Consider the following 23,532-nt stretch of genomic DNA (forward strand, 5'->3'; position numbering starts at 1 on the left):
GTCAAGGACTGTGTCTAAGCCTCATTGGTTCACTAGCTTTTGCTGTGATCCTGCAAAAACTGCATGGGATCTTTTTCCCTCGTGTGTCAGTAAAGTAAGCACAATGCTAGGTATGGTGTATTTTTGACCTCACCTGAACCTGCTTTTCAAATTACTTTATTGCTGTAATGTGGCAAGTCTTGGGGCTACAGATTGAATATTTCAGGTTAATTTTCTCTGTTTTTTTTAGAGGACATTAGAATTATGTCCCTTACCACGTCCCTGGAGGTGGAAGATTTGGGGACAGGTCCCTATGCCACATACATTCACCAGTAACCCAAGTTGGGTTGCTGGAACTTGGCGAGTCTTTGGGACTGAGATGTGATTAGGAGTTCTCTCTGTCTAGAGTTGCCCACAAGTGATGGAGAATTCTGCTCTTTCCTCAAGTCCTGGCTGAGCTATTGGGTCTTTCAGTAGTATTTAGAAGAGGAGAGGTAGTTTTCCGTTGGCTTCCTCAATTTGGCCTTTTGTTAAGGGAAGAGGGGAATCTCCTGTTACTTGTGTGATTCCATCTGATTTTAATTTTTTTAGAAGGAGGAGCTCTCAGCAGTGGGAGCCTATTCTCATGGAACTTCCTGCAGCTGGTGGCCAGTCCCCTCTCTGAGCAATTAATGTGTGATAAGCAGCAGAGGTGGCCACTTGCTCCCTGCAGTGGGTGGTTTAGGCAAACCTGGCAGCATGGTCTACTTAAAAGAGAATGTCTTGGAACAGTCTCTGCTAGTGTTATGAGACTGATACTCGGTGGCCTGTGAGGACTTGCTGTGTGTCCAGGCCCCGTGCCAGGAAAGCACCAACTTTGCTCTGTTGTTGGTTTGGTTTTTTGAAGTGCTTGTGGGAGCTCTCTTCGCTCTGATAGCCTCTCATGCAGTGTCACACTGCATAACAGGAGTCTGCACTGGGGAGTAACTGGCTTCTGGGGGGAACTGATTTGGTGGTGGTGACAACATATATTGAAGGGGTCTTTGTTGTGGGGGGCACAAAAAATCCACTTGTAAGTAACTTTAACTGCCTGGTAAACGCCTCCACTGTTTGTTACCTGCTCTCATAGCAAATCTTAGCCCAGGTGTACTGAAAAGGATAGGCAGGCCTCCAAGAGCAGCGTGCCCTTTGGCTTTCTGAGCCGGCACAGAGGTTGTGGAGCTGGTGTTTAAGAAAACACAACCTCTCTGTAAATGGAGTAGCTTTTGCTCCTGTGTCATTGGCTGTGGCTGGGATGTGGTAGGTGCAGGATGAAATTTGCCCCGGGGTCCTGCTCCTTGGCCTTTTTCTAGACAGCGTTCCTTCCCATGGAAAGTAGGGCAGGGAAGGCAGGCGGGAGGGCGAGAACTGAGCCTGTGCTGACACGGAGCTGGGATGTGTCTGGGATGCTCACCCAGGCCTGAGAATCAAGAAGTGCTCCTGGGTCCCGCAGTGCAGACACGGCCATTGAGGGCTGGGTGGGACTCCACCCTGCTGCTTTCAGAGTGGCTTTTCAGGTATGTCTGCCCAACAGCCTGGAGGTATGACGGCAGCTTATTTAAAATGACTCCTACTCACTTTCGACAATGTTTGGCAGGGTTGATTCCAACAAACATTGGTGATGATGAGGTAGTAGTTCCAGTGACCCAGGGTTCAGCTGCCAATGATTTATCCAGGGGCTCAGGCAGGTTCACACAGTCTGTCCTGTAGCCTGTTTTGCCACATACATTGGGCTTTAATTAGCCAAGTCAGCTGCATTCACACCTCTGGGTTGTGCAGTTGTGGATGTGCCCCTAGAGTAGCATTGTGCAGTAAATGAACTTCTCATGAGTCCTGCTGGGTATTGCTTAAGAATGGTACAGCTGTTGTTAATTATAACTTAATTTTTTTATATTAATAGTGCATTCTAGGTGCATCTGCTCTTCTGAGGCAATGCTGAGGATAAAGCTGTGGCCTAATCTAGCAGTTTTCCATGCTGTATTATAATGTACTTTTGGTTTGCCCAGTGTATTGCTTGGATTTTTCTTTCTGTATCTAACAGTGATAAGTAACACCAGTTCCTGTTTGTTTTTACAGGCTACAGCTGGGAGGAAAAGATGTTTGGCTTTCACAAACCGAAGATGTATCGGAGTATAGAAGGCTGCTGTATTTGCAGAGCTAAGTCTTCCAGTTCTCGTTTCACTGACAGCAAACGTTATGAAAAGGATTTCCAGAACTGTTTTGGGTAAGATTCTTTCATTAGTCAACATCATAGTGTTGATCTCCAAGCCACAAAACTGACTTGTCCCTCTTTCTCCGGAAGACTGGAAGATTAGGTTAGTAAAGGTGGGTGGTAGGGAAAGGCTGGCTTCAGCTTACTCCCAACTTTTCCTGGCCAGAGCAGGAAGGACTGGATGTTCTCCTACTGTGCATGGTGCCACTTGGTTGTCGACCTGCTGTTGCTGCCAATGCAGAGCAGCTATAGTATATAACAGTGGTCAGACTTGTGCCTCTCTCACCTTACAGCATCTGTGGGGATTTAATCCCTTTTCAGACTGTGCATTTGGTACTTGTTCCTTAGAGGTATAAATTCTCATACAAGATGGTAAACAGCACAGGTCTACAGAGGCTTTCTGTGACTCTGAACATTCAAGTATTACAGACAACACTTAATGAGTAAATATTTAGCAGTTCCAGCAGGGTTTTTGTGGTCTACACTGTTTCAGGTACTGATGCCTTTGTTCAAATAGGGCATGTATAAACATGTTATTGAAACTTCTCACTGGAAACCCATTCTCATGGAAAGCGAGCATCAAGTAATTAGCTTTCCAATTAGATAATGCTGCATGTAATGCTACTTGAAAGCATTGGTATACAAAACTATAAATACCAGTGATTTCTTGTACCAGCTGCTGTGACCTTTTAACTTTTTTTTTAAATACTTCCTAAAAACTTTGACATTCTTTATAAATTTGTGTCCCTGAATTGACAGCAAAGCAAATTCTTCTGTGGCAGCTTGTAATTATTTTTTACTTCCATTACTTTATTTTTTTTCTGAGCCAGTAAGAGTTTCTCCTGTTTATGCTGCGTTGTTCAATGTAATTATTGCCCTTGGAAAAAGTTTGTGTTGTCTATATATTTTCTGCTGTTTCTTTCTAGTTTTCTTGGATTACCTCTCATCAAAATCTTAGGCCCAAGTGGAACTTTTCATGCATTATATTAAAAACCATATGTGTACATATCAGTATGGCTACTCTTGTCTCAAGTGCTTAACTTTGTGTGTAAAACTTTGCAGTCTTTAGAAATCTGTTCTTTTACCCACATTCTTTTCTAGAAACACTCTTTTCATGTACACCTTTTATATATAATATTTTGTCTTTACTGTGGGATTTTGTACATCTGGTGCTGAGAGTTTCCCTTATCATATTTCTTGGCTACTGTTCTTGGCAATAGAATCACTGTGTGGAGACCCATTGCTTCTTTTTTTTAATGTTGCTGATAACTATAGTAAAGAAGCTTGCCGTATTTATACAAGGGCCTCTGGTCTTGTGCTATCTGAAATACATTTGTCAAGGTAAAAATACAGCCTTAACACCGAGCAAATAGGTTTATCTGAGCCTGCCTCATACATCTATAAATGCTTCAAAGTCTTCTCGTTTAAGTAGCTGAAAAAAAATCTACACTGTATCTCATATTTCTTTTAGTGTGGATTAGGAGCAGAGATGCTTTCTGAAGAAAGCAAGTATTGCTGTCATTCCAGTCACTCCTGTTTCTGAAATCTTATCCTATGCTTATGCAGGAAGAGTGTGTGGTGGGTTGAAATTACCCCCCCAACTAATTTGGCAGAAACGATCCCCCAAAATAAATTGCCAGACCAGCTCAGTTTGGGATGGAAGCAAATGAAGCTATGTTTACAAGCAAACTAAAATTTAGAAATATGAAGTGCAATGAATATGTACAAAATATACAATATATGTACTCTCTCTCTCTATATATATATATATATTTATTTACAGTTTGTAAACAACACAGAAACTCCTCAGAGCCCCCCTGGACAGATTTAGGAGGACCTGTTTACCTCCTCCCCAACTCCCTTCCTCCTTCCCATTACCTCACACAGTAATCAAAGCAGAGATACCCTGGCAAGGCCACAGAAGAGAGAGAGAGAAGTTGCAAGCAGAAGCAACAGAAGCAGAAAAGAGAAAAAGAACTGTTTATGCCTCTGCTCTATATCCCCATTAGCAATCCAATGACTTTTATATAGACTTTATCATTATTTTCCTTTTGCATCCAATGGTAATAATTTTGCTTTCAGAATTTGCAGTCAGGGACTAGGCTAAAGTTCCCCCTTCAAACTATTAACAGTGTGTTAGGTGATATTTCTTACTTATCCCTGAAGCTCTGTGTGAAAGTTAAGAGCTGAATAAGCTTTTGTCACATCTCTGAGGTCTGTTCCCAAATCTGCGTTCAAAGAGTGTGATTATTCCTCTTCCCTCCTTCTCCACACAAACCAACCCACCAGAGAACTGTGTGGTTTCTTTGGTTGGTTTGGTTTTTTAAGAAAAAAGCAAAACTAAACGAAGGTGCAGGACTCTTGTTTTTAGTGCTCCTCTGGAGGCTGATTACAAAACACTTTATTTCTAAGAGAGCTTTTGGAAAGTGAGATCCGGTCTTTAAATTGTGGTGTTTGACCGCCCCAGGTGGAATTGTAATGCCTGAAAAACAGAACTTGAGAACCCTTCTTTTCCAGAAATTTTAATGTTCCTTGCTGTTACTGAGTGGAGAGGAATTATTTTATTAACAAGTGATTTTTGCTTTTGTCTTTACCAGACTCCATGAGGCCCGCTCAGGAGATATTTGCAATGCCTGTGTCCTTTTGGTGAAAAGATGGAAAAAATTGCCAGCAGGATCCAAAAAAAACTGGAATCATGTTAGTAATTTTTCTTTTCCACCCAAAAACTAACTTATCTCTGTCTTAGACTTCTTGCTAGAGAGGGGAGATGCAGGCAAGAATTTTGGGGTTGCTGTTTACCTCACACTCTCTCTTTCCACCCTCAGCATCCCTAATCTTTCCTGGAGTATTTCCTGTTACATGACTCTTCTCTGTCTTCATTTGGCTTACGTGCAAATGGCGATTATGCAAGCCAGAATGGAGTCACAGATTAACTTGCCTTGTAATTCCTTGTTTTCACAAGCTCATAACTTTATCCAAAAGTCTCTTATGACACTCAAAACATTTCGGATTTGGCCTCTATCCAAAACTGGTTGTGCCTTTTTTTTTTTTTTTTTTTTTTACAATAGTTTGAACAAGCAAGGTAACTTGCTCAAGCAACACATAAATCAATGTTGCATAGTCAGATAATTACAGTGGCCAATATCTTGCAGCTATTTGCACTCACATATTCTGGTTTGATACATCTGATTCAGTTTGGGCCTAGGTCTGGGAAGATGATTAGGATTCTTTGTATATGTTAGAATCTTTGTTTAGGAAGCCTTGATGAGAATGAGAGTTAGAACTATAATTATTACTACCCATAACTTTATTCAGATGTTGAATTGATTACCTTTTTTTAAAAGTGAAGCACTTAACTGAACCTGTATTGGCTTAAACAACTGTTGTTTACTAAACTGAACTTGTCAGAAATAGGAATAAGGCAAACGTGTCCAGAGAAGGGCCATGAGGATGAGCAGAGGGCTGGAGCACCTCCCTTATGAGGAGAGACTGAGAGAGTTGGGGCTATTCAGTCTGGAGAAGAGAAGGCTCTGAGGTGACCTTATTGTGGCCTTTCAATATCTGAAGGGGGCTACAAGAAAGCTGGGGAGGGACTTTTTAGGATATCAGGTAGTGATAGGACTAGGGGGAATGGAATAAAGCTGGAGGTGGGGAGATTGAGGCTGGATGTGAGGAAGAAGTTCTTCACCATGAGAGTGGTGAGAGCCTGGAATGGGTTGTCCAGGGAGGTGGTTGAGGTCCCATCCCTGGAGGTGTTTAAGGCCAGGCTGGATGAGGCTCTGGCCAGCCTGATCTAGTGTGAGGTGTCCCTGCCCATGGCAGGGGGGTTGGAACTGGATGATCCTTGTGGTCCCTTCCAACCCTGACTGATTCTATGAATCTAAAAGTTGAACTGAGTGTGCTTATAAAACTGATTCGTTACATTTTTGTACAGGCTCAGCCTGTTAAAACCGGAATTAAAAGGAATATAAGTATTATTGCACAGAATTGTTTATCTAAATTGGTTTTGAACACCTTCAGTAATGTCAGTGCAGTTATCTTGACTAGGGTAGTATCTGGGCATGATGAGGAAGTATTATGCATGCTTTTTCTCTGATTTTAGGTAGTAGATGCCAGGGCTGGACCCAGTCTCAAGACAACATTGAAACCAAAGAAAATGAAAACTCTGTCTGGAAGCAGAATAAAGAGCAACCAAATCAGCAAACTGCAAAAGGAATTCAAACGGCACAGTAAGTGGATCCAAAGAAATTTTGGCTTTAAAATTTGACCTCCCCTAATATAGCTTACTGTTAACTGGCCAAGCTGAATCACTGACTAGATTCCATCATATGCTCACACATTTGAGTGCTTCCTATTTTCACAGTGTCTCATCTTTTGAAGGCTTGGGGAGGAGATGTATGAAAAGGGCAGGGTACGAGACAGAGGTGGGGGAAGCAGAGGGAGCGAGGAGTGAGGCCTGAAAGTGTAGGCAATTTTAGCTTAGTCCTACACCTCAATGATGTCTCTAGAAAGAACTTCAGCAAGACCTTGTTTGGATGCATGTCCTGATTCTTACTTGTGTTGTTTCCCCTACAGATTCTGATGCCCACAGCACCACTTCAAGTGCCTCCCCAGCTCAGTCTCCCTGTTACAGTAACCAGTCTGACGATGGTTCTGACACAGAGCTGAGTGCTGGGTCCAGCAGAACACCAGTTTTCTCCTTTTTAGATCTCACATATTGGAAAAGGTAAAAAAGCAACAGAATGTGCACTCTGTGCAGATAGCAAGTCACTTCATGTACATGATGCTTCATTCTGCTTCAGGAATTTGCTGCTCCTTAAGTTGTTTTAAGGACATAATTTAAATTATAGAATTATACAGTGCCATGCGTTTAAGACGTTTTTCTCTATCTCCCTCCAGTTCCCTAAATACTAATACAGTTGCTGTAGAATATTTATAAATTTTTGGGTGTAACAGACAAGATGATGAGAGTCAGGAATAGTGTCTTAAAACTGTGCTCTGTAGATGCAGTGTGCTGCTAAGTAAAACAGTGCTCTCAGCATTTGATTTGCTGGACCTGTGATGGTAGTCATTTTAAAAGGAGAAAACAAAAAAGAAACACAGCAGCCCAAACTTAAGTGGGAGGAAAACCACAAGATTTTTCCAGGAGCTGACCAGCTTGTTATCTTTTATCGGCCTGTTGTGACACAGTAATCCCTTGTTTAGCTAATTGCTTTATTGAAATTGTTGTGACTTTGCTGCCTCCTCTCAAAGAGTGTTTGCAAGTGCATTGTAGACAAGGTTAGCTCAACCCAGAGTTGTTTATCTGAAACTTCCCTGGGAAGCAAAATGGGAGATTTAGTTTTGTACAGATATGGGTTTAGTTTTGGGTTTTTTTTTTCTTCTTTCCCATCCCCCACAGTAGGGTTGTGGCTTTAGGTACAGACTTTGTTTTCGTTTTCCGAGCAGCCTTTTCCCTCTTATCCTCTGAGGTGGAGGCTTAGAAAAGTAGTTTCTCGGGTCACACTGATATTTTGCATTTCTATAAGTTCTGTATATTCTGAACATGCAAACCGTCTCTCTCCCTGCCATTTCTTCCAGGCAAAAAGTCTGCTGTGGAATTATTTACAAAGGGCGTTTTGGGGAAGTCCTCATAGACACTCATCTCTTCAAACCATGCTGTAGCAATAAAAAGTCTGCCACTGAAAAGCCAGAACAAGAAGGACCACAATCCCCAGCAATCTCCACCCAAGAGGAGTGGTGACTTCCTTGGATAGCTGCAGAAGGTTATACAGATCCTCTTATTATCTGGAAAAAAAAAATACTAGAAAAGTGACTGTTCACTTTGGACACCTGCTATGCTGCCAAAAGACTATTCCCTGGAACTGTTTTCGGTTGTACTGCTACAATTTCACAAACTCTGAAGCCAGTTTGTATCCTTTCAGAAAGACTGTACATAATATTTAAGATGCTATGGAACACTTAGCAAAGCTGAATGCTGCTGCAAGGTTGTCTAATCTTCCTCCCCCCCATCTTGCTTCACAAGTGAATATGAGGATGGGATTTTGTATATTAAAGTATATGTAGTTCATGTTTCTGTATTGAAAGAAGCAGTGGCTTTAAGGCTTTTTTGGTTCGTTTGTTTTCTTAAAGTTGGTAACCTCCTTTAAATCCCCAAGAAAATATTTCATCCTTAGACATATGAGTCAATAAGATGAACTAATAAATAGAAATACTATAAGCCACCTCTCTAGTTATATAAATATATATTTTCTAAAGGTGTGGAGATCTCCCCCTATACTACTGATGTAACAAAGACAGATATTTCATCCCTCTTATGTGACACAGACTGGTAAACTGCAGATATCTTTACTACAAGTGGTAGTTACTGAGAAGGCCCCCAACATAAAATGCTCTTCAGAAGGGGTGGGAGAGCTCTCTTCTCCTTAGCTAAGGAGGAAGATTTACTTATGACTTGAAAATAGCAAAATGGGAAGCTACTTTGGTTTAACCCAGCAGCAGACACCCTGAGTTTCATTTAGTAACTGACTAGTGACCATAGATCTACTAAACATCTTGATGCCCATGTTAGGTGTAGATGATGTCCAAAACTGAGTAACTGCTATATGTATGTTGGCCCACTGCAGCTGATAGGCAACCATAGACCAGACTTCCTGCTGGTTTTGGACCTGGTACAGAACCAAATCCCTCGCTAAACAAACAAGACTCTGGTTGAAAGACATAGTAAGATCACAGCCTGGGGTCTGGATTTACAATTGCTGCTTTGGAACTCTTCCCCTACAGTGCTTCTCTGTGTTTCAGGTTTAGTTGCCTTTGTTTTTGTTTGCTTCTTTGTTTAAACAACTACCAGATCAATGCTTTTGTGAATACTGAATATAGGAAGTTCTCTGAAGAGTGGTGCTGTGTTAAATTGAGGCAGCTCTGTTTGCATACATGCTCAGAAGATCCTATTTCTTACATGGATTTCCAGACCAACTTGTGTGCAAACCATTGTGACACTCCTTCAAACTCCATTTTGCCTGTAGGGGAAAGCAGCTGCAGTTTTCACTTCCAAATGCTTCATGTTCTTATGAAAGTCTAACTTCTTTAAGTTGGGAATTCTACTTTTTTGTTTATTTCTCTCTTTGTGGATGGGGTAGGGGGTGGGATTTTTCTTACTGTTACTCTCTTGGGATGTTCTGCAATTGATTGCTACAAGCTTTCCTTTTTGTGAGAGTCATGGGCATAATACTGCGTGGGTAGGGCTTAGGACTGGATTTTCCATGTGATCTCACTTTCTGAAATGAGAATGCTTAGCAAATGAACTTACAGGTAGAGACAGATGTGCAGGTTTTAAGAGAAGCCTCTACCCTGAAAGCTTTTTCTTTTTTTTTTTTTTTTTTTTTTTTCTTCCCCTTCCCCACCTCCATTGGGTATGCCAACCTCCAGAGAAAAATAATCAGGGGAAACAGGGCTTTGACTTATCACAGCCTTAGAGATTTCATTGGTCTTATTTTGCTTTTCCTAAAGTGAGATTCTGAAGCAAGGACAACGCTGCCTACCTTGCTTTCATCTGCAACCTAACAGAATCATAGATTTTAGGTTGGAAAAGACCTTTAAGAACACTGAATCCAACCACAGATGTAATGGATACTTGCTTGCATAATGGCTTAACTAGGTTAGTCATGTCTAATAAGGGCTTGAGCAAGAGTCCTAGCTGTTTTTCCAGACACCTGCTTTTATCTGAATTTGTGTTTTCAGCATCAGTAATTCTGTACACCTAAGGCTGCAGTATTGGTGGTAGGAAGTGCTCTGATACGGATCATCTCTTCTGTATTTATTTATTTATTGCTAGACTTCAACTGCCAACTACTTCCCCTGCTCCCTCCCACCTCTTCCATTCCCTGTAGTAATGCAAAATGAACTGTATGTAGTCATGCACTTTGTATTAATGTATTAGAAGTCTATGGAACCTGTTTTGTACTTTTATACTGTTCAGACACTTGTAATCCAACCTTTTTTTTTTACTAGGGTAATGAATAAATTTAGACTTATTTAGAAAATAAAAAAACTTCTCTGTTTATTTCAACTCTGTTCCATTAATTAGGCTTAACATTTGAACCAGCCTAGGCACCCCACATTTCTATTTGAACAAGACTTCAAGACTTTTTTTTTTTTTTTGGGGGGGGGGGGGTGGTGTGTGTGAGAATTTTATTCCTATTAATTTTGGAAAGAAGAGCAGGGCATGGGAAGGGGATGGTATTTCAGGGCAGAATCGCAGAGCTTTCCCTTGGTACTATGTGTATGTCAGGCATTCCTTTACTGGCTATGGGTGGTGCTGACACTTAAGTGTTCCTGAGGGGCTTGCTCTATCCTCAGCTGATGGGCATTCAGCAAAGGCCAGCTGAAGCAACAGTGTTTAAAGGATTGGTGCTGACAGCATGTGGAAATGTCCCTTTCCAGATCCAGCAGAGTTGGTGGAAGAGACTAATGCTGGTCTGTTGAAGCTGGAGCCTGCAGTGTTTCTTCCCAGGACAGGCGTAGTCAGCTGGATCAGCTCCAGCAGACTGGTGGGAGCAAGGTCTCTGGCAAGAGATGGGAGTGAGTAACTGAGCTTAGATGATGAGGCTCTTCCCTGCCAGTGGGAAAAACATTGCGACCTTAAGCACGATGGCTGGTTTCAAGAGACTGTTTTGGATTTAAGCAAAGACACTGATTTATTCTTGTGGCTATAGCTGGGTATTTTCTTAGAAATTGAGCTTCAGCATACTTGAGAGATTCATGTAGAAATCCTTTCTGAAAGCTCTATACAGACTGCAAGACCACTTGATTTGGTACAGTAGTGTCTTATTTTGGACATGCTTATCTGCTGTAGATGCCTAAATATGCTTCAGGTGTGACTTAGTTCATCTGAAATGAAAAGCTGTATGTGAAGTCACTAAAAAGAAACAGGTGCACCAAAATGTGGTTTAAAAGCAAGTAACCTAGTGTGTATCCCTCTCTTTGCAACTTCTACCCCTTTATCAAATTAATTTCACTTGCTTCTCTCTGAGCAATGTGAAATTAAATTGGAAAACAAAATCCTGAGTAAAGGCCTTCTGTGCTTCACCTGAATCAGCTGTCACAATTGTGACAGCTGCCAAAATACCTTAAAGTGCAAGTATTATAAAGATATTCATAGAGGATTGTATTATACTTAAATATGAGGAAAGACACGGCATGTGATGGGATATTTTGCTGGAGGTCACCAATGGGTGTTCCATGATTTCCAAAGCCTGAGTCGAGTGCATGCTGCTGCTGCTGAAGCCAGCAATGGCAAATTGTTTGCTCTTGTATGGTGCTGTGTGAAGAGTAATTTTATTCTGATTGGTACAACATGGACATTTATTTCTCCCTGCTTCTACAACAGTGAGCTTATAACCTGCTTTCTGAACAGGTAACTTGGTGCCATCCAGACCCAGTGGCACTTCTGACACTGTATAAAAACTTGTTTTCAATATGATGTAAGGAAAAAGGGAAGATCCTTTGAAGTGTTTCCTGCAGCATGTAATGTTATTTCTGTGTTGTTCAGATGGGGGTGGGGGGGGAATAAGAGCAGTCTGCCATGTATTCTGCAGGCCTGGTCCTCCAATCACCAACATCGGAGATAAAACTCCCTTTTTGACCTCATTTTCTGTTTCTTACCTGTGGAAATCTTGCTACAAGGGGGAAAGAGAGCACATGTCCAGGTTCCCTTTATCAAGCACAGGAAGTGGCACCAGGGAAATGCTGCTTGCTTCCCCCATGTAAACAGTCTACAGTCAACAAATGCTAAACTTGTGCTCCCTTGTAGGGAGCACAGTGTTTGTAAAGCTAGTGAGGTATCTGGTTGTGATGGGCATCATGTAGCAAATCCAGCTTTTGTAACGGAACATTTTTCTGTTTGGAGATGAGGTTTCTATTGGAATGTTCATGTTTGTGTTGACTTGTAATGCCTTTGAATTAGAACAGGCAAATTACATGGTTATAGGCCTACAGAGAAAAGAGAGGGATATACTCTGGGAGAAAAAACAGTATGCAAAACATGTGTGTCTCCAAATCAGAACAAATTTGAAGGGAACATGACAGTAACATGCCTTCTGTTGCAAAAGGTTTTAGGTTTTGTTTTTCTTTCATATTTAGTAGAATTATTTGGAGGCTATTTCCTGATGTATCTGAGAGAGAGGTTATCACTACAAGAGACAGTGACATGTTTTGCCCTAGCCTCCTGCCCAGTAGAAGATTGACTGGAAAGTGACAGATTGCCTAGCTGTCCTAAGCATTCAATTCTGAGCACAGGAAAGGACCACTCATTATCCCACTTAGGCCCTGCCCTCACCATTGGATGTAGACTTCACCACAAACTCTGTTTCAAGTGGTCTTAGCCTTGGTGAGAACCTGTCCCCAGGTCTCTGCTGAGGCCGAATACAGGACTGGGACACCTGGAAATGAAACTTCTTAGAAAGAAATGAGAGAACCAGGCACCCTGGGAACTGCAAGGAGGTGTGGTGCAGGTGGACGTTATTGCTGACCTCCACAACGTGGCCTGATGATACCGAGGAAAACACGGATGAGACCAATAGCTTCGCAGGGTGAACGGAAGCTGCCAAACAGCTGACCCATCAGGAGATAGGACTTCAGAACTGGCTAGTGCACTAATGTCCTTCTCATGCCACAAACCATTTTCTCCTGGCAAAGCCACCAGTGCGGCTAACTGATGCCGCCGAGACCACACCCCTGCCCGGCTCAGCAGCCGCCGCACCCGGGCCTTGCTCCACACCGTACGTGACAGCTGGGAGCCAAGTCAAAGGTGCGCCCCGGCTGGAAAACCGCAGCGGCCTGGCTGCTGGGGTGATGAAGCGGCCCTCCGTACGCGTTCGCTGGGCAAGAGGCCGCGGCTTTCCGCAGCATTCTGCCTGCTTGGGACCAGCGGGGATATGGACTGGCGGCGAAGCGAGGCCGCGCCCGGCCCGGTTGCTCCAGGCCTCCGCGAGGCGGCGCTGGGCCGGGCCCGGCCCGACGCGGCCGGGAGCCGCCGGGGTGTGGGGCGGGAGGCGAGGGTCCGGCGGTGGCAGCCAGTGGCTGGCGGGCGTGTGCAGTGCGGCAGCGCCTGTCTGTCCGCGGCGTTTTACCCGCAGCGCCGTGTCCCGAGTGGCAGTCGCAACGTCTGGCGGGAGTCCCCTGCTCAACCCCTGGTTCTCCTTGCCCGGTCATGGCACCTTAGCAGGTCGGGCGTCGATAGGCTCAGTCCCCCGGTAATGTTCGGCTGTCCATGCGACACGGGCTGCCTGCTCTGGAGACACAAAAGAATGAGACTAAACCACCTCTTCTTCCTCTCTGGTGCCCCTCGCTCCTGGGGCAGGAGCACGTGAGGCTGGTCGTGCTTTCATTGCTTTCCATCTCAGCTACAAGTGAGTGGACAAAAAAGTGTTGCAAAATGTTTTCACCTGGCGACTGGGCTTGTAATCGGCTTGTAACCGTACCCTTGCAGGGCTCTGACCACCTGGGGCTGGTTTGAAGCCAATCACGCAAACCATCTGGCAGGTGGGGCTGGAAGTTGCAGAAAGCTGGCCTCTGCTGTTTCCTTGATGACCAGGTTAAGAAAAGCACACAAGTGCATCCAGGAACCCGTGTCAAGCCCTGAAGAAGAGAAATTGGGAAATGCAGGCAGAATATCACGTAGGTACAGGCAGCTCTGGTTCTGCTTAGATCAGCGTGCCTCTGCAAAGCGTTTCATCTAAGTAATCTTTTTCTTGTGAGGAATACGCACTTGGTATGCTTAAACCAAAGGGACATGGCAGGGAGTGGTGGATGTGGTGAGGCCTGTCTCTGAAGAGGGGCAGCTGGCCAGAGCTGGGCAAGAGGCCAAGGAAGAGACAACATCTGAGCCTCTTTGGCCATAGGGAGTTTCAGAGCACTTGTCTAAGCAAGAGTACCAGTCTGGCTCAGGAAAGGCTCTGCTCTGGCTGAGGGTGATATTGCTGGTGTTACATGTAACACCTGTGGTGGCTATTAAGAAGCTCTGACAGCAGCTTCAATGCTATGGGAGTTGCATCTTTGTTGCCTCAGAGATTTTACCTGCCATCAGCAGAATAAAGCAACAGTTCAGGTTCTAGTTTAATTATCTGTTTCTTTATATTCTGTTTTAATGATGGTTGGGGTTCCTAATGTGAGTTTTATTGTGACCATCATCATGGCTCCAAGCTCTTAAGAGGTGAAGAGGGAGCAGAAAGCATCATGAGCCTAGATGGCACTCAGCACAGATCAAGGTTGATTTTAGTTAGCCAACGTGATTTTGGACACCAAGAGATAGAGACTGTTCAGTCAGGCTCAGTGTTGTATACTCTTGACTGATGTGCAGGTGTTTGGAGTAGCAGTAAGCATGTCAAAGAGCCACCATACCTTTTTGAGCATGCTCCTGCTGGCCTGGTCTTGCCTTTGTCTTTTATCCCTTTCCTACATCTTAAGAATTAGAACATGGTGAGGGGGTAAGGAAAGGAGTGGTGTTTCCAGTCTGCTGAAAAGATTGTGAAAAGCTTGTGTGGCAGGGAAGGAAATGGCTGCCTATTTTATCTGGGTAACTTTACCTGTTCTGTGTGGTGGGCTCATCCTATCTCTAGCTTCTCGCCACCTTCCTAGCATTACCTCCCACTTTGAGAGGGCAGCTTGAGGCATAATGAGACAGGCTTTAAAACACTTTAAGGTGAGGAGGTTAGTGTTTTGCATAGAAATGGAGCTGCTTATAATTCCAGAAGGATGGAGTACTAAGTGATAGGTTGTTTCTCCACTATGGAGAGGGAGAGTAAAATTCCAGACCTGACAGATCTTTGCTTGGGTATTGCTTGTTGTCTTCTAAATGATTGCTTAAGAACCAACAAGAGCAAAACAGCTGAAACTCTGAAAGCACCATTCTAGCCCTGCTAGGCACAAGGATTCCCTCTTCTTTGGATCAAAATTCTTTTGTTTTTGAACCCCAGTCATCAGCATGAATGATTTTAAAATTATGGGTTTATTTCAACTTGACAGACAAAATCAGACGGGTTTTAGTACTAGAGGTTTACTAGCATGTGATGAAAAGGAAGAAAGAAAAAGGAGACTCTGGTTAAGTAGCTCTATGGAGGTACCTGAAATTTCAGCTGTTCTTGGCTGGTTTACAGAATTTAGGGTATATGTTACCTGGGCATTGAGCTTGAGGAACATTACACTGCCAGAGTGATACGAAGCACCCTTATTATTCCCAGGGTTAGATTGTTTATTTCTAGAAAATAATCATTGCAGAAAATCTCAAAACAGTAATTTATCTTGAAGCAGAGCACAGTTTAATACACTTTTCTCTGATGCTGGGAGAGTGCAGAGATGGAAGCACCACAGGGGCTGCACTCCTCCCAGATAGCACACATGCTAGTAAATGTCAGTCAACTAGCAAGCTATCAAGCCATGGAATATGACACAGACTTAAAATACAGATGTATGGGCTTGCTTATCAGCTGGAGTAAATTAGTGTCATTGTCTCATCCAAGGCAGGTAGCACCAGTTGAAGATCTGACCCACTAGAAATAATTGGAATCTCTAAGAGGTGCAGAGGAATTGCTGCTAATAGGATCATTTGGCAGGGAAAGAATTTCAGTGGTTGATGGTTATGTCTGTCTTTTCTCATTGCTATTGGAGCTCCATTTTATGATGTGAGAGCTGTAGCCATGCTCTATGTAGTAATACTGGCCCCTGGTGCTGTTGTTCTCAGTATGTAGTGGAACTGCAAGGTTGTGAGAAGAGTGCTCCACTTGGCCATCCTCCACAGCAAAACAGGCCACAGTCCCAGCACTGCTGCAAGCTTGTACACGTACATGGTGGGCAATTTTCGTAGAAGCTGGGCTAAAGATGCTAGATGTGCTTCCCTGCTGCCAGGTCTGTTCCCAAGTATTTGAACTGTGAAACTGCATGATGCCTCAGTGATTGGCAATGCTGCATCTCAAGACTGTTACACCTTCTGACACCTAGGAGGTGGATCGCTACCTGATGACTCTGCCTCATCTGGCAGAGTGATGATCTAAGGGCTCCTCTTCTGCCTGAAAGGGAGCTGACCAGGAACCATGACCTCTTCCATGCCTTCTGTAACAGCATAGAGTTGTCTCTTTTGCTTCTAGAAGGCCTCTGTCAGCAGACAGGAAGCAGGAAGTTCACCTCATCCATATTACCAGTTTTCCATGTGAGACGGGCTGTTCGCTAGGCAGGCACTTTTCCCTCTTTTGAAGGTGGGTGAGTGAAGAGCCCATCCCCTTTGCATTACCCCTCATCGTTTATACAAGCTAACCCTCAGCTATTGTTTGTGCTTGTGTGAATAGTGCTCTGTGCAATGCAATGTTTGGCTCTGAGGCTTTAGATGGGAAGCTTGTGAGCTGCAGATGGCTGCACAGTGACAGCGTGGGGCTGTAGTGTAGGCATGCAGCCGAGCAGAGATTCACTGACATAACAGTGCAGATACACATATCCTCCAGTGAGCAAAGTCTCCATCTGCAGTGACCTGTGCAGTTTCCCCAGACTTGTTTTAACCTCCAGGAAAAACAGAAAAGAAACTTAAACCGAGTAGAAATTATTTAATATCCTTTCAGAAAGTGTAATTCAGACTTTTATTGGCTTTTAGGGCCAAGAGAGGATTGAAATTTCTGTCACAGAGTTTGAAGATGATTCTGGCAATCTAATACGGAGCTAGATCAGATTTGACTTCTCAAAATCAGTTAAAAGCAGCAATGTCTGCAAGCTGTGAACCATAAGGTAGATTTATCTTAATTCTCTCATTTGGAGATTATGTACCCAGGATTTGGCCAAAATAAAAGGCCAGTGTTTATACAAGGGATTATGCTTTCTGGCTGCCTGTAGCTGCAGAGGAACCTACTCCATGACCATGGATGTCACTTCTAGCTCTCTATTCTGCAATGAGAACGTAGATGGAATTTTAAACTGTGTAAATTCTTGTCTGCTTCCTTGTTTAGAGTGGTTTGGTCAGTTACTGCCAAATTATTGACCAAACCTAGTGAGAAGAAAGTTCAAAAATTATGCTGTCGCCTCTGCTCTTGTCTAAACTGGAACAAAGTGAAAATAGTTTTTCTGTTTCACTTTTTTCTCTCTTTTTATAACCTTTGAAGATGAGCACATATCTGAAAAGAAAGACTAAGAATATGATTTCTGTTTACACTCACGTCATGATGCCCTGTACTGACAAGACAAATGGCCTTTAAAGTGACTGCAAATGTACATGTAAAATTTACAGATAGTAAATCATTATTTATGCGTGCAGGGCCCATTGCTGCATTGCAGCAATAGCATAAGTTGTACATTTATGTGCACAGGACCCTTGGTAACTTTAAGGCTGCCCCTCTGATTTCAGTCTTTCCCTTCTCTTTCCTCATTAGTTTCTTTGTCCTTGATTGCATCCATGTCAGAGAGAGTGAGTTATTCAGGGGCTAGGATAATATACATAAAAATGCAGTAGAGTTATAACAGTCATATTTCCCACTGAAAGGGCATTCTTGCTGTGTTATGAAATCAAGTTATTTCAGTTTATGTTAACCACTTCCATTAACAACATCAATGCAAACATAGAAAACAGGTACTCAATGGGTTGTACACTCTAACTGCATATTTTGACTTTTACAGTTGTGTTAGGGCTTAGGTGCATTTGTTGGTGAACAGACAAATTGTTTGAGATGCTACTGACTAGGAAGTCATCACAAACTTCTTAATAGCTAATTGTTATGGTTTATCTGCCAGAGGTGAGGCTACTGAGGGAGAAGGTGGGGAAACTCAGTGATGGCAGCACATGCAAAACGTCCCATACCAGTTCTGGCTTGGTAATCACAAGACTGACCGACACTGTACTGTCATTTCTGCTCCATCTTTTCCAGTGTTTTGCTTTTTACAAGTGACTCTAAAGCTAACAAATTTAGGACTTGAATCTGGAAAGACATCATAGCCTCCATGTTTAACCATTTGGGGGGTGGATTCATACCCACATACCCAGTTCTAAGTATCTGCAGAATTAGACTGTCTAGCACAGACCTTTAAAATATTTATGGAAATTTCTTAGAATCAACGTAAGTTAAATAGGTTGTTAGTGAGGGCTATTGGCAGCAGTGCAAGATTAAATGGTGAAGGGTTATCTGGTACTTCAGATATTCTGGACCCCTTGGAATGTCTACAGATTTCAAAATTTGTTTTTTTTTTTCCCCCAGGTTTTCTAAAAGTTTGGAGGATATTTAGATTAAAGAAAACTCAAACAACAAAACAAACATACAAATTTACTAATTACTTGTGGGTATTAGATGATCACTACTGCATAATTTCATCCTTTTAAATACGCTGGTTATTATGAGCAACTCAACACAAAGGCAAATGAGATTTCTGGTTTTAGAACTGTCCTTCTGTCATCTGTTGTAAGCTGTAAATTCATTTAAAGTTTCAAGTTAGTTGAAAACTAATGGTCAACAAACCTGCCTTTGTATCTAGGTAGCAATAAAAGTAAAATAAAAAACAATTGGTTTTCAGTACATTCATTTAACAATCATTCACTGGGATAAAAGTATTCACAGGAAATTGAATGTGCAAGTAACAAGCCTCATGACTATGCAACAAATCACAGTTTTAAAGCATGTGTGTTAGTTCACTGTTCTCTATTATCTACTTAGAAATCGCAGTCACATCTCTTTTATTAATGTATGAGTTAGAAAATAAATGTGTAATAATTTCAATCAACTTCATAATGTTGTAAGACATTGCTTTTAAACTCTCTATTATCACATGCAAAATGGCAAAGTCAGTCCCACTTAATTTTTTTCATATGTTATTCCAACAGCATCACAAATAGCTCATTGTTACATATCTCTCCAAATAATGAGTTCAAGACATCCTTTCCCTTGCAACACTTCAGCTGCATGCTACACACTTCATATTGTGTAATTGTCTAATGAAGAAGGGAAGCAGGTAGCCTGAGGCTATTAGAAAGAAGAAGTACCCATTAAGAAATTTTGGACACAGGTGTTATGTCCTAAGGACAATGGAATATTTGTAGGATGAATAGAAAAGGAAACATGATAAAACTAATCAACAGATGATGAAAAAAAATAGTTTAACTTCCCTCCATCATCAGGATACTTACTGCCTGTCACCACAAGCGTGCTCTCCCATGATGGGAAACTTCCAGACAAACATGAAATTTCCATAAAAGGTGCAGGATAAAATTATCTGAGCTCTCTCTGAAATTTGCACTTACAGTATTTGCTGAAATGATTAACGTGACCCTAACAAACCACTTATTAGCTAAACAGTATACTTTAACAAAATGTAAAGAAATGAAAAATTCACCAAAATAAAGGTGTTTGAAATTAAATTTGAGTCGATTAATTTCTTGTGCACTTAAGCCCACGCTTTGCTGGACTGGCAACACAGTAATCACATAAAATGCCTCACTCAGAAATACTCCCATTTCTTCTCCATCTACCAAATGTGAAGAGCCCCACTGTCCAGACTCACACACACATCAAAGCAAATGCTTCTAATGACTGCAATGCAAAGGAACAGCAACTTCTTCCTCTGTATACTCAAAGGGGCAGGCTGTTTGGAAGGTTGAGAAGGCATCTAGTCAGTTCAACTTGCTATTTTACATATTTTTTTAATCTTTCCCTTCTACTATTTGCTAACCTTACAGTGCCTAATTTTACAAGCATGCTAATATTTTAACATCAAATATGCAAGGTTTCCCCAATAGTCTATCACTCAGACTGCTCTTCTGTCCCATATATTATTTTCCTTCCTTTTATGCCCTCTGCATATGAGTTAAGTATCTTCTTGCCCATGTGCTCAGTAGGAGAAACAGAAAATGTAGATGTGTGATTCCCATCCTGAAGATGAGGACAGCCCTCACAGCATAATGTACTTTTTTGCGTTCGCAGAAGTTAGAAATCACTGTGGTGTGCAGCAGCTTGTGTAAGGCAATGACAGACACTGCATTAAGTAACCTTTCATTGGGCTCCTCAGCTTTGAGTTCTGAACAGCTGACAAGTAGCCACAAGGTATATACATGTGAAAAAACTCCTTGCAGCATAGCATAGCCTTCCAGCAACCTACTTCCTAAAATCTTCCAGGTTCTTCCAATAAACTGGGTGTAACTATGACTGACACAGACTTCTCTAGTCCATCACTGTATAATCTTTGCAACACATTTACTGTATGTTTTTCTCTCCTGAAGTTAACAAAGATCCGATCTTATTCTACACATCCATTTCTTTTCTGGAATTTCACAATACAATAATGAAAGGGATGGCAGGGAATGAAAGTGAGAATCTAGCCTCAGTCTTCACCACAACTGGCTGGGGGGGGTTGGCTCACTCTAGTTGGAGGGAGGCAGGCTGACACTGAATTCCACTGGGATTAGGAAGGGTTACGGTAGGCTGGATGAAGAATCAGGTGCGGAAGTGGTTGGGCAAAAGGTTAGAATTGTATGCAAAGTAAATACTGCTTCTCAGAGGAGCATGTGATTTGGACAACATGCAGACCAGGGCAAAGACTGCTCCTAGGCTTCAGGAGTGAAAACAGGAATGCAAGAAAAAGGAGAGTGGCATAAAATGATGGGACTGCAAAAAAATCAGGGCAGTTTAAATAGGAGGGGAGAAAGCGGAATCAGTGTGTTTTTCTTCAGTGTGCAATCACATTCTGATCCTGGAGTCAAAGGTAGAGATCCCCAGACTGGAAATGCTGAGCATCTACAAATCTGTGCTTATGATCAGTGTGTGGTGAAACTCTGATAACCTATGTTCATCTGCTCAGAGTTGATCTCACAATAGATCTGCACAATGGCATGAAACTAATTAGTGTAGGCTGAACTTAATCTTGGCTTTTCCTAACTTTGATGGGCTTGACCTTGCCACATTAATAGTTCTCTTTAAAGTAGTCGAGAGACCACTCATATACTTTAAATGTATTCAGCATCAATCACAAGCAGTTATTCTGTATTTGTTTTAAAATGAAGTTCAAATGGCCTTTGATTTTAAAAATGGATTTGGCTTGTATGAGACTTCCTTTCAAATTTTTCCTCTTTCATATAATTTCTTTGTTGTGAAAGTGCACTTGAAAGTAGTTGTGAGCTGCAATTGTGATTTATAGAATAGTCCCAGGTATCTCCTCATTAATTATGACTTATTAATATATGCATAAATTGATCATTCATTTTATAATTACTTTGAAAGGACTTAGCCCACTAGCTTTGATCAAAACCACACAAAGAACAAATCTACAGGAAGGACTTTTCTATGGTGCTTATCCTATAGACACGAACCATTTCTTATTCATTGGCCTTTCTTCTCAGTCATGAAAATTTGCCCCAGAGTGACCTCATTCTAGGAGTGAGGGCTTTAAGAAAAATAAAGATTATGGATGCTACAGGTGGTTCCATAAGGCTGAATCCGATTCTGCAATAATCTGTGCATTCTCCCTATTGTTTAGGTTTTATTTTTAAATGCAATCTCTTTTATATCAGTCCTTCCTCTACAGTTCTCTTATCCATCCTGTGTACTACAGAAGCATATTTTGTGTTCTGTAAAACCTTTTTGCAGTCCTTCCTTACTGACTCATTTTTGTCTCTTTCAAAATGCTTCTTATTTTCATAACTTTCAGAATTCTTCCAAACTTGCTGTATCATTTATGCTTTTTGAGGTAATGGCCACAAAAAGTGAAACACAGAAAATGCTTCAGCTTGGAAGACCTTCTGGGCTTTGGAAGGTCCATTTTCCCTATTCTTCCAACCTTTGATATCTTGTGCAGTGCTAATGCCATTATTAGAAGTTAATAAAAATTTGTGATTACTTTGTTGTGCATGATCAACAGACTTACGGGCTTTACTAATTATTGAGCGTTTAGACAACTGGTTTGCATTTACAGAAGACAGAACCACAGAATCAACCAGGTTGGAAAAGACCTGAGAGATCATCAAGTCCAACCTATTACCTAATATCTACCACCACCTGACAACTAAACCATGGCTCCAAGTGCCACATCCAATCTGTTTTTGAACACCTCCAGGGACGGTGACTCCACCACCTCCCTGGGCAGCACATTCCACTGGCCAATTACTCTTTCTGTGAAGAACTTTCTCCTCACCTCGAGCCTAAACTTCCCCTGGCGCAGCCTGGGGAGGAAGTTCTGTCACTGGGAGAAGAGACCAACTTCTGTCACTAGTTGCCTGGGAGAAGAAACCTACCTCCACCTGTGTACAACTTCTTTTCAGCTAGTTGTAGAAAGCAACACGTTCCGTTCCCTACGACGCTGGTGGCTGGTGTACTCTCCCAGGACGCCAGGTTCCCCACTTCATGCCAGGGCCGCCACTTGGGCGTCCTGCCCACGCAAGTCTGTGGAGGCGCACCAGGTGCTGCCAGATAGCTTGACCCCTCCACTCCTAAAGCCAGTTACCCATGGGGGAACCCTAGTAAGCGCCGAGACCTGCCCCACCCCCGCTGAATGACTGACTGACTGACGGGTCTAGGTTGCCACCCGCACGCCGTCACATGAGGCGGGGCGGGGAGAAAGGCGGGAAGGAGGGCGGGCAGGTGCGGCAGCGCCGGCCACTGGGAGGCGGGCCGTGGCCTCCACGCGGGCCCGCCCCGTCCCGCCGCCGCTATATGAGGCGGGGGGCGGGCAGTGGGGTGGGTTTGAGCGTGTGTGGGCATCGAGGTGAGTGAGGAGGTGGGAACAGCGGCTGTCGCCTTGTGCAGCCCGGCTGCTGCCGCAGCAGCAGCAAGGCGAACAGGCGCAGGAGGAGGAGGTGAATACCCGAGACGGCGACGTCGGCAGGAGGGAATCTTATGCTGCTCTCTCTCATCCCTTCTTCTTTGTCTTGCTCTGGGGGTGGCGGCGGCCGTGCCCTCCCTAGGAGGTGCTTCTTCGCCGTCCCTGGCAAGAGCGCGATGAAGGGCTGACGCCGGGTTCCCCTCTCGGCGAGCCTCGGAGCCGGCGCGGTGGGGTGCAGAGGCACCTCCCTGTCCGCTGGTGGGGACCGCGGCAGAGGCTGAGCGGGCGTCCCGGCGAAATGCGGGATTTCTCCTCATCGGCCCTTCACCTCCCTCGCCGTGGGCCGCAGGTACCTGCCTGGGGTCATATGCCGCAGGCCTCCCTGGCAGGCAGGCAGGGAGGCAGAAATGTAGTGTCACTGCTTTCCAGGAGCAGGTTTGAGTAAGTAGTTGAAGATGAGGGTGGTGGAGCAGCGCTTAGAGAAAGCCTCTGTTCAAGGTTAAAGTCTATCAAAGCCAGTGCCTTGCCATGGCACAGGGACATCTTTTGGA

General features: G+C 43.2%; 1 protein-coding gene across 1 annotated transcript; it reads left to right on the forward strand.

Moving 5' to 3' along the window:
- The first annotated feature begins 2,078 nt into the window (after window positions 1-2,078).
- SINHCAF (SIN3-HDAC complex associated factor) lies at window positions 2,079-7,952 on the forward strand. The gene is made up of 5 exons (XM_054386987.1): window positions 2,079-2,221; window positions 4,807-4,906; window positions 6,312-6,438; window positions 6,785-6,935; window positions 7,790-7,952. Exons 1-5 carry the CDS (start codon window positions 2,094-2,096, stop codon window positions 7,950-7,952), a joined length of 669 nt encoding a protein of 222 aa, XP_054242962.1. The 5' UTR covers window positions 2,079-2,093.
- Window positions 7,953-23,532: the final 15,580 nt, after the last annotated feature.

This window comes from Indicator indicator, chromosome 14 (assembly GCF_027791375.1).
Source record: "Indicator indicator isolate 239-I01 chromosome 14, UM_Iind_1.1, whole genome shotgun sequence".
NCBI lineage: Eukaryota > Metazoa > Chordata > Aves > Piciformes > Indicatoridae > Indicator > Indicator indicator.

Coding starts and splice junctions, on each gene's coding strand:
- SINHCAF (XM_054386987.1), top strand. CDS start 2,094: ATGTTTGGCTTTCACAAACCGAAGATGTATCGGAGTATAGAAGGCTGC. Junction 2,222..4,806: donor GATTTCCAGAACTGTTTTGG/GTAAGATTCTTT, acceptor TGTCTTTACCAG/ACTCCATGAGGCCCGCTCAG. Junction 4,907..6,311: donor CCAAAAAAAACTGGAATCAT/GTTAGTAATTTT, acceptor CTCTGATTTTAG/GTAGTAGATGCCAGGGCTGG.